General features: G+C 32.8%; 1 protein-coding gene across 2 annotated transcripts in view; it reads left to right on the top strand.

Moving 5' to 3' along the window:
* LOC126747383 (uncharacterized) overlaps window positions 1-12,095 on the top strand; it is a 157,999-nt gene that overhangs the window by 92,470 nt on the left and 53,434 nt on the right. For both annotated transcript variants that reach the window (XR_007664172.1, XM_050455969.1), the window contains exons 5-6: window positions 3,262-3,922; window positions 9,581-9,839. Coding sequence is in view for 1 of the 2 variants with exons in the window: in XM_050455969.1 (XP_050311926.1) it covers window positions 3,262-3,922; window positions 9,581-9,839 (920 nt within the window). In the remaining variant the exon portion in view is untranslated. The remainder of the gene's footprint in view (window positions 1-3,261; window positions 3,923-9,580; window positions 9,840-12,095) is intronic.

Here is a 12,095-nt window from a genome sequence, read left to right as displayed (position 1 = left end):
TTAAATGTGTCACGAAAGCAAAGCCAATTTTCATAGCAACCATCAAATGTTGGTAACGACAAAGTACAGTTATGGTCATATAAATAGCACACTTTTCTAAATTGCGATAAAAAATATTAAATACCATTTTCAATTTTTTTTATAATATATTTAGCTTAGATGTTCTACAAAGAGTTGTATTTAATTAAAATTAAAAGAGTATTTTAAATATATAAGAAACATAACAAAAAAACTAAAGAAATGCTGGCCATTTAAATAGCACACTTAAAAAATATTTACTTTCACCAAAACCAGTTTAATATTTTGTTGGGTATCCTTTATTTTTTATAACTTCACTTAATCGCTTGGGTATTGACTCCACCAATTTTGCACACACGCTTGCCGGAATACTGTTCCAAGCCTCTTGGAAGTTTTGCCATAGTTCATCCTGATTTGAGGGATTTAATACCTTAATTTTGGTTTTAACGTGATCCCACAAATTTTCCAGAGGGTTCAGGTCTGGGCTTTGTGGCGGCCATTCCAAAACATCTACCACATTTTTAGTAAACCATCGTTTTATTGATTTTGCAGAATGTTTTGGATCATTATCGTGCATGAACTTACATGTAATTGGCATAAAATGCTCCATGTATGGTTCCATAACATTCTGCAAAATCTCCCTATACTTGTATTGGTCTATTATTCCCTCTATACGATGAATAGGTCCAACACCATGCCATGACATTGCTCCCCATATCATAATTGATCCTCCTCCATGCTTAACAGTTTTAATTGTGTACCTAGGGTTTAAGGCACGATTGGGAGGACGTCTAACATAGCATTTTCCATCATTTCCAAATCTATTAATCTTGGTTTCATCGCTCCATAATATGGTTTTCCAAAAATTAATGTCCTTATTTATATGTTGTTTAGCAAATGCCAATCTTTTTTTAATATTTCTTTTTGAAACAAGTGGTTTTTTCCTAGCTACACAACCTTTGAGATCTTTTTCACATAATCTTCTTCTTATTGTTCTTGCAGAAATATTGACGCCATATTGGTCTGCTATTTCACGTTTTATTTGGGCGGAACTTAAAAATGGATTACCCTTGCTTATTCTAATAATAATTTTATCTATGTTATACGTGGTTTTTCGAGGCCTTGTTAATCTTTTCTTGTTCATTGTGCTTTGAGTGGTCTCATAGAGAGCCAGAGCATTATAAACCATTTTCCTAGAGCAATTTAAATCTTTTGCTATAGCAGAAATAGAAAAGCCTTGATTTTTCTTTTCTATAATAAGAGCTCTCCTCTCTGGTCCACAATGTTTCTTTCTACCCACTAAAAACAAAACTACTCTTGACAATATTCAAAAATTTAAAAGTTAAAATAATACTTACTAATTAACACTCGATATATTTAATAAGAATGAAAGGTGTGCTATTTATGTGCCCAGCCTTAAAACGTTAATATTGGAATGAAATTCTGTATGTGCATATATTTTTAAAATAAACATAAAGTCTTGCATATTAGGAGGAGATTAACTGCTTAAATATTTTCTTATCAGTCAGGAATTTGTTTTTTGTAAGTAATATATGAAAAGGCTAAGTGTGCTATTTATGTGACCACAACCAAAGTTTACTGAATAAAATATTTGTATATATGTATTTTATTCAGTAAACTTTGCCACAACTGTAGGTAATTTAATGTTAGAAAATGATAAATGTTCAGAATTATGATTACTATTTGCTGTATGAATACTAGCGTTGTCGGTATCTACAGAAGATGCTGATTTGTCAAAAATAAATTTCTTAACTTCGGCTGTAATGCTATAATAAGCCTTTTCAAATTCTAGATGCTCTTTTTCATGTATAGTATTAACATGTGTATTATAATCACCATCTTCTGCCTCAATATTAGATTGTACAGTGTTAAAATCGTCAAGCAACCTAAGAGCTTTCAAGACGAGTTTGCAATTCAATAGTGTTAATTTCAATAGATTGTGTTTTTAAGTCTTCAAAATAGTTTTTAAAGCGAGTTAAAGTACGTTTAATTGTAGTACGTTTGTTTTTTGCAATATCTGCCATTATTTATAGCAAATTTATCAAAATACCAAATAAAATATTTAAAGTAAACAAGTGAATATACCCACAATTTTATGTTGTAGGTTGTAGCTTCAAATAAATAAATGATATTATGTAGCAAGATGTATCAATGAAACTGTATCAATGTATGCAAAATGTAAGTAAGACATGCTTCAAATACCCCAAAACAATGTTTGCAACGAAAGTACCTAAAACATATGCATAAACAACAAACCAAAATCATTAAAGTTAGAAAAATGTTCAATCAGTAGGTATATTTAAATAAAATGTGTTTGTTTACCTTCAAATACACCAAACAATGTCAAACCAAAACAAATGCAACTATAAATAAATAGGGATCAAAAAAGGATACACACTTTATACACTTACCAAACAAATTAGCGAATACCTGATACCTGTGTAGAGCTTTCTTGGCATAATTTCCTCAAGCAAACCATTAAAAATTGCAGGCGTCAGCAATTAGAATTCAAAAATGCTCTTCAGACAATGTTATTAATTGAATACTTCTAGCGCGTTTCCCTGTATGAAGTCAAAACGATCGATCCGTTGGTTTCTTGGCGGTGCGAATCATCGCACAAAGTTTTTGTTTTGTTTTATGTAAATACGATGGTTCATGCGGTTTGAAGGACCATGATTGTTGTGTATGAGCTTTTTCAATGTCGAAATTAGTTTTCATATAAATTAAACAATGTTAGTTGCACTGTAGACATATATTTGATTAGGTATTAATAACAACATGTTAAGGTATGAAAGCTTGATACAGAGTAATTTTGGATGGTTTTTTTTGACATGACAAGCTGTCGCGGTGCACCTGCGTCGTCAAAGTAGAGCTGGGCTGTGAGATTTAACAGTCGGTTAATATTTGATCCACCCTCGTATATGATAATTTCGAGCACATTTGTGCTGCTTGAGTATTTACTTCAATATTTTTGAGATAATTTAAAGCAACTTTCATTAATCACATATATCGTTTTTTTTTTTAATAATAAGCCTTCCTTTTAAATACGCTTTTTGCGATTGTCCGGAGGCCTCTTAAATAAAATGACTTACAAGATAGTGTTTAAACGCTAAAATTTCTACAAACACTTAAAAACGAACGTAATAAATATTAAAATAAAATTACTCAAGCAAAATAACGTTGCAGTAATAGGTGGTAAAACCAACTTACTTCTCATTGCAGTCACCACCGGTCTTCCTCCCGTCCCGACGGAGGGCAAAACGTCCCCCTCGAAAATCCCGTCGCCGATTCACACGCTCTCGCGGCCCCGCAGTCGCTCGAGCATCTCCGCCCTCGCGGACGACTTCGACACCGAAATGATCCTGAAACCGACACGGAACTACATCAACTCGCTGCAACGGAAACTGTCACTGGACAACAGCGACCCGGACAGCGATTACGAGATCAAATTGGGAATGCAGTTGAACAACACGGCGCATTTGCTTAAGCAACGAGCGCTACACACCAGACACAACTCCTTAGATGACACGAGGACGATTAATAACAAACTGGAGCATTTTCAGAGCAAGAATTTGCAGGCGATCGATCAAACTTACACCAACGTGTTTAATCAATACGGGAAGCAGAATAATGTGGTCGTGAATAAGATTAATAATTCGCCTAGCAACAGCCCCGTAAGGAGATCGAGCAGTTTCTCGAACAGGAATCAGATGTTTAGTGCGAAGAGCACGAATATGGTGCAGAAGGGGTCGAACTGTTGCGCCTCGCCCAGTTTGGGGAAGAACGAGAGGATCCAGAGGAGCTCGTCCACCGCGAATATTAAGCCCGGTTTTGCGGGGGGTAATGCCCGCCTGGGAGTGGTGGAGCACAAAAAGATCGACAGGTTAGTATTAATCATAATCAGATGTGTCGTTTTATAGGTAAATTGGCCAAAAGGACCAAGAAAGAAACAAATTTCTTCTCAATGTTTCGAATTACAGTATAACTTCACTAGTCCGGACAGATATCGTTCCGTTGCATGCCCGGATTAGCGAGGTGTCCCGATTACTGGAGTGAGTTTAAAATATTAGATTAAAAAAAAAAAAAAAAAACTAAAACATTAAAGTTAGAAAACATAAACTACAGGGTGCTCCTTAAAGACGTGCTAACATTTAAGGTGGTGATTCTTGGACCCATTCTAAGAAAAAAGTTTCTATGAACATATGTCCACAACGTCGTAACTTTTGAGATACAGGGTGTTAAAGTTTTCAAAAAAAAAAATTTCAAACAGTTTTCTAGTAATAACTTAAACAATATTTTAGACATTTTTATGAAATTTGGTACATGTATTTTATGCATCAAGATGCATTGTTTGATGCGCAAAAAAATATTTTCTCTGCCAGTGGCGTCGCTACAGGTCTTCTATTGAATATTTTTCAGTGAAAAAAATACTACGCCACGGCTTTTTCTTAAAATAAAAGTTATTTTTAAAATGCTCAATCACTTTTTAGCAAATTCGGTTTTTTTTAGGCCGATGCATGATTTTCGCTTAAAAAAATAAAAACAATTTTACTTCCCTAAAAATCTGATGGGGTGTGAAAATGTTTGTTTGTCGATTGCAAGCAAATCAAGGGATGAGATTTATTACCAGAGGTATGAAAAGTTAAAAAATTTAAATAATTTAAGAAATACTCATGTTTTTAACGCGTTTAAACAGGGAATGGGAGTAAAAAAGAGCCGCAATGCGTCTTTATTTAACGCAAATTAAGTCGGGGAGTTGCTATGGGCAATGATCTGTGATTTTAAATGCCACATTTTTTTTATCTAGTTATGCATGAATAAATGACGTTTTTATACATAAACAATTTATGTTTATTAATTTAACTTAATTCATGTATACAGGGTAGACCAAAAATGATCTACGACTATCAATTTAATTTTTTTAAATAGAAACACCCATTTTTTAATTTTAATTTTTTAATTCTGTATAAAATTTTAAGTATATTTTGTATACCATGTCCTATACCTAACCTCAATATTTATTAAGAAATTTGCGATTAAATTTTTTATAAATAACCATGAATTTTTGGAACAGTTTATAAAAAAAAAAACAAACAAAAAAAATTAAAATAAATGTTCAAATTGTTGACCATTAACTTCCTGACAGTAACCAAGTAAACGATATTCAAATTTTTGTAATATAGTTGAATCAATGGATCTTTGCGTTTACGTCATCACATGTTCAAGGTCGATGTTTATATGAATCAATCAGTTATCAAACCAGCATCAGTGGCGGCGGCATTTAATTTTTAAACTTAAAAAAAAATAATAGGTTTTTATGCCCAATTTCCGTGGCGGCGATTTTCGCCAGAGATGAAATCTGCGAATCTTTGAAATTTGTTTTTAGTATATTGTCACTTTTAGGGCAGCTAATTTATTTATAGCTATTTGCTGTCTATTTCAACCTGCTGTTCTTTATTACTGGTAGAATATTTCTTTAAATTACTCACGTCTTTTCTACTTATAAATGCAATAGGTACTTCATAGAATTTTCTCAGATACATATTTATTTTTAATTCCAAGTTTTTGACATATGATACTTCATACACAGTGTCTTTTAGGACCTCATAAAAGTTATCATAAGTTTTTTTTTTACTTCACAATAAAATATTAATAACAATTTTTAATAAAGAAAGATTTTCATCGAAAATAGACAGTATACATATTATATAACGATAAATTTCCATGAACTTTATTCCTTTAAAGCTCATGAAAAGCTTTAACACTTTGTATAAAGGTTTGAGACATAATTATAATGTTTTCATGAGCGTTTTAAACCATTATTATTTACTTTATTGCAGTCCTATTTCTAAAAACAAGTTATTGACAAAAAAAACAAAAAATGAATCATTTGTACCTCCATTCAAATTTTTCTTTTTTTTTTACAAACAAGAGATTTAGTTAATAGGAAATACTTATTATGATAATATGCTAAAAGAAATGGAGCAACCCGTATATTATACCGTAACCCAAATATTCTTACACCAAAAAATTTTTTTCAAAACAAGTTTTTTCTCATTGAACAAAAAAATATCAAAGTTTAAGATAGAAAATTGAGTTATGAATAATCACTGTCACTATCTTCTGAGCTAGTTTCACTGTTTAAACTAATCAGAATTTGGGGTATCTCTTCAATAATGACTTCCCTATCATACCAGTCTTTGATTATTTTTTCAGTGTGGCAAACCTTAGCGTTCCATACTTCTGGTGTACATTTCTCTAATAATTTTTTCCACATATCCAGTACATTTTCATCTTCATGCCCATTTTCACCAATATGGGTATTGTAAAAATTTTTGGCATCTGCCCAAATCATCTCAATCGCATTAAATTGACAATGATAGGGTGGCAATCTTAAAACTTCATGTCCATTTTCTTGCAATATTTTATCTATTTTATATTGCTTTGGCCTTTTGTACATTTTTGCTATGCTTAATAACTCAGGCTTAAACATTTGTCTATTGTATGGTATATTATTTTTCACTAACCACTCAGCAATTTCTTGTTTTTTTCCATGAGGATGAAGGTTGCTTTTCTAGCTGGACAGAATGGTACGGAGCATTATCCATTATAATTAATGAAGGTTCCTCTAGATTTCGGATCAACTGATTTTCAACCCACTTCGTAAATAGTTCGTGGTTCATTTCTCCATGATAATCCAATGTTTTAGATTTAAAGGCAAAAATTAAACTGGCATTGTTAATAAATTCTCCACTATGTCCAGCATGCAACACAATAAAACGTTTCCATCAAAACCACCTGGCTTACGAACACTCTTACCACTATTGTCCTGCCATGATCTCATCTTGCTGCCTTTAGAAAAGATCCAAGTTTCATCCAAAAATACAAGTTGACGTGCAAATGGTGAGTTTTTGTTTTCCATATATTTTCTGAAAAAAGCTGCCCTCATTGAAGATATATTGGTTGTCTCCATTAATGCACATCTGTTATCATCCTTAAGGTATTTAAATCCCAGGTTAAAGAGGAGTGTTCGAAGGCTTCCATAACTAATGTGAAAAATTTCTTTTCGATGTAGTTTTTCCTTTAGCATATGAATTGTAACTTGTTTTTCTGAAAAGATAAAATAAAATGTTTAGCTATAAAAAGATGCAGTGTAATAATGTTGTACTTACTTTGTGCATACATGTCATACAATGTACTACGAACATCCATTTTTGTAAATTCATTAAGATCTTGAGTCTTTTCCTTCCTCCGTGGTCCTTGCCTGGTATTGAGGGCAACTCATTTCGGTCTTTGGAAATTTTTATGCTTGATACTGTTCGAAGGCTTATCTTCAAAGCATCAGCAACTCTCTGCAAAGTTCAAATATTTATATACTAAAATAAAAAAATTTAACTATATTTATAATGTTCATTATTACTATAACTTATATTTTTTATTATAAGGCTATGTCTACCCATCTTCATTATAGCATATATTGAAATTCTAGGATTTTTTGCAATTCAGTTTTAGGTTTAAAATTCACATGTTTATCAAATTTAATTCCACAATGAATAGTGTGGTAGACATTTCCTAATTAATAATCAAAAATTAAAATATTTACCTCTTGGATAGCATTCAACGAAATTAGGGGTCTCTTATTATCTCTTTCAGACGTAAAGTACGAGATTAAATTTCCAACAAGCATACGAGCTTGAGAATTCAAGCGTTTTCCAGGCATTCGAATGTTAGGTTAAATACCGAATGGCACAAAATAAGTTCTCAAAAGAACTGTTTGTAAAACAAAAAAAGGTTTGGCAAAAAACTATTTCAATAGAGCTTCAACCAAACACAAAACACAACGATGAACAGTAAATAAGAAAACAAAACAAATCAAATTTCTCTAAAACTCTTTGGCAAGGCAAAGCAAAGTCGAAAACATAAACAAACATGGGTTCTTGTGGTTGCATTCGAAGATCTAAGATGTACAAAGAACTTTCCACAAAATGTACTAAACATGAGGTGTTATTACAGAAAATTCTAAATTAAAACTTGTTTTATTTACAAGCCGTGGTTTCCTTTCTTCATTAGAAGAAAACAAGTTGTTTTTTTAATATCTAAACATAAAACATATATTATACCAGTATACTTCTATATAAAAAATGTATTATATTTAGTACATTTTTGCGAAAACGGTCACCCTCCTGGAAGGAAATAATCGATTTTAAAACCCGACGGGGAGCCAATGATGTTGAAAGTTTATCATTGACATGCGATCGGATGTTTGTCCTTGTCTAACTCATAACTGTCGCTCCGACCGTAGGTCGAGTATTTTGAAGACTTACGTTCTGTGCTCTTTCTCATTTGATTTGTCTAAATTAGAAAGAGAGCGGATGAGAAACAATTGTGTTGAGTTGAATGATAGTTTAGTGACGTGAACGCAAAGATCCATTGATCCAACTATACTTTACTTATTGTTTGAGGTCGGATTTGTTGTATTTCGGCTCTAATTCTTTTTTTTAATTCTTCTAAACGTTCAGATTTTTCAAAATAAATTTTAGATTTTAAATAACTCAAAAATCCAATGGCGTTAAATCTGGCGACCTTGCTGGCCATTCAATAAAACCCCCCCTTCCAATCCATCTATTTGGGAAAATGTTGGTAGGGTAATCTCCTACTGTTAGAGGAGATTACCTTACTGGGGGGGTGTCATCCTGTTGGAACCGTATCGAATCTGCCGGTATAAATGGGTTTTCACCATTTGGATAAAGTGCAATTAAACTAGGTACTGATTTTGAGTGTGTCCTCAATAAAACAGGGGTCACACAATTGACGGGCCCACAATTCCTGCCCATACGTTTAACTCGGATATTGACTTTCCATATTCCAGTGTGAATTGTCTGGTGCTTAATAACGAAAATTTTGCCTATTTACATTTTATTTAAAAATTGTGGGTTTTCTTTATATTTATTCATCATTATTTCGCAAAACTCTATTCTGCGGATGTAATCATTTTCAATAAGCCCCTGAATTAAATGCATTTTATATGGATGCCGTTTATTCCTATGCAAATTTTTTTGAACATATGATTTACTAACCGACTGATCTGCAGCAGCTTGTTGAGTTGATTGATGTGGATTTTCTTGCAAATCGAGTAAAATATCCAATTGTCTGTTTTCTGAAAGCGTGGGACGCTCCAGGTCATATTTGTCTCTAACATGACCAAAATCTCTATAAACTTTTTTTTAATTTTGATTACCACGGAACGTGTAATAGGCCTCTCCGGGTACTTATTGTTAAACAGGTCGCAAACATAAAATAATAAAAAAGACAAAAAATAAAAATTAACATGTCCGAGCGTTTTTTTTCGAACACACCTCTAAATTTTAAATGAATTCGTTCCAACTTGCGCGTCCTCCCTGTATAAATGCATTGTTCGCTTAAATAAAAAGTTTGTTAATATTACTCTTTTTTAATCTCTTCAATTATCTTTGCTATATTTGATACCGTGACAAATATGACTTAATTACTTCACATTGAGCGACGTTGGGGCCTATTCCAGGAGTCAGTTCGGCGATACGGAGTCCAGTTCGGAAGAGGACCTGGACCCGAACCTGCAAAAGAAGAAGGATCTCGGCAGTTTAACGAACACCAGGTGCAACCGAACGTTCAGTTTGAGGAGGGCGCGGGTGGACAACGAGGCGGCGAACAAACTTAAGTGCCCGAACACGCCGGACATGCGCCGTAAGACGTTCGGGGGGGTCGGCACCAAGCCCGAGAGGGCGATTTCCATGGATAGGAAACCCGTTAAGACCAATGAGGTAAAAAAACATTATTAGTTATACCTATTTACTTTTTAGAATAAATTCTGCAGTTACTATTATTATTACTAGTTATTATGATAATTAAACTAAAAAATACAAAAAGATAAAAATATACCAGTAAGAAACCAAAAATTGTAATATCATCAACCAAAACAAACCAAATTCGCTCATTTCACAAAGGTCTATATCCTGTTATAGAGGCTATAAAAATTAGGCAATTTAAATTTAAGCAGATTGAGTAAGAGTGCCTTTACATACATGTAAATAAATAAATTTTATTGTTTTTGTTCACTTATTTGAAACTGCGAAAATAAAGTCTTTACAATTTATTTATTTTTTTAGTTAATTTGACTATGGTGGGATAATATCATAAAAAGTAATATGCCATTACTTGTTACCATACCGCATATTAGAAAAAGAGGTAGCACTTACAGTGGTGGCCAAAAGTATGGAAACTTTTTTAATTTGGATTTTTTTTTTTAAGAAACCAGGAACTATAATAAAGTTACTCATATTGTGATAAAGTATATATAATATATTACCTAACTTAACATATTAATTTGAAATTAAACGTATTATAAAAAGAAAATGAAATAAAATTAATATTTTCTTGGCCAAAAGTTTGGGAACTGAAGAAAGTTATTTATATAAATTACATCTAAATCAAAATCTGCTAATATTTTGTGGCATATCCCTCCGAATTTATCACTTCTCTACATCTTCGTGGCATAGAATCGACAAGTCTTGCACAGTCTTCACTAGAAATGGCAGCCCACTCAGTTTGCAGTATTTCCCACAGTTGAGCCTTGTTTGAAATCGAACGGTTTCGAATCTTCCTGTTCAAATGATCCCACAAATTCTCTATGGGATTCAGATCTGGGGACTGTGAAGGCCAATCCATTAAAGCAATGCTCTGTTCATTTAACCAGTTTTTCACAAATTGGGTCGTTGTCTTGCTGAAACAACCATCTCAATGGCATTTCCTCCTCAGCATAAGGCAACAATTGTTGTTCTCCAATATGTCTTTGTATAGAAAACGGTCCATTATTCCATCAATTTTAACCAGGGGGCAAACACCTGATCGGCATTTGGTATTAAATTTGTGGCTGTACCTTGTGCCTTTTGGTCGCCGGACATAACGTCTGCCGTCACTCCCAAATAATTGAAACTTACTTTCGTCACTAAACAATACAGTATTCCAATTTAGGTGAGACCATGTAAGATGATCTCGTGCAAATTTCAAGCGATCCTACAGTAACTCTTCCAAAAAGCCCCACTTCATTTAGCCTTCTTCTCACCGTGCGAGCAGACCCAGAAATCCCCATTTCACTCATTTCTCCAGAAATATCTATAGAAGTTTTCTTTGGGTCGTTCATCGATATTCTTTTCATTACCTTCATAGCCCTTTTGGACAACTTTCTTGGTCTTCCTTGCTTGTGGGCTACCGAAACATTGCCTATCTCTTCAAATTTTTTAATTATTTTTGAAACAGTGCCTTATAAAATGTTTAAATTTTTACTTCTTTCAATTTGTTTATAACCCTTCTGGTATAGTTCAACTATTTTACTTTTTAAATCACTAGATAAGTATTTACACTTAGGCATGATGCCTGTCTTCACTCAAACAAAATCGTACCGTTGAACATCTTGTAGTAAACAATTATTATGATTTTATTAAAGGGCACACATACATTTGGCCACAGAGAAATAACTCCTCTTTCATAAAAACTAATAAACAACATTCTTTTGCTTTACCTCAATTTTATTTAATAAATCGCAACTCGTGTTTTTAAAAAATTAATTTATTAAACACAAGAATACAATTTATGTTACAATGTTGCAAAGCTTACTTTATGACTGCGCTAAGATGACTAACTACTCCTCTTTCACATCCTCTATATATATACTTCTAAATGCTGAATAAGCTGTGACAATTATTATCTTAAACTAAACTTATACTAAGCATAAGTGGCCATATAATTCCTTTATTGGAATTTCTTTATTTGCTGATAAGCTGTTTATTTATATTTTTGAGAGTTTTCGCAAATTAGAATTTCATGTGGAAGCCAAAAAATGAAAAAATATACAAGGTGTTCTATTTAAAATAACGAAGTTGACATCTACTTCCGGTATAACCGGAAACTGTGCCATGTTTCCAAATTTTCAAAATTTTTGAATAATTAGTTTCCGAAATATTGATCGCGTCTATTCGTCGTGAGACACCCTGTATATGTATGTAAAATTAAATATACAG

This window comes from Anthonomus grandis, chromosome 19 (assembly GCF_022605725.1).
Source record: "Anthonomus grandis grandis chromosome 19, icAntGran1.3, whole genome shotgun sequence".
Lineage (NCBI taxonomy): Eukaryota > Metazoa > Arthropoda > Insecta > Coleoptera > Curculionidae > Anthonomus > Anthonomus grandis.
The sequence above is the reverse complement of the archived record's forward strand: the minus strand, read 5'-3'. Positions and strand labels throughout refer to the sequence as shown.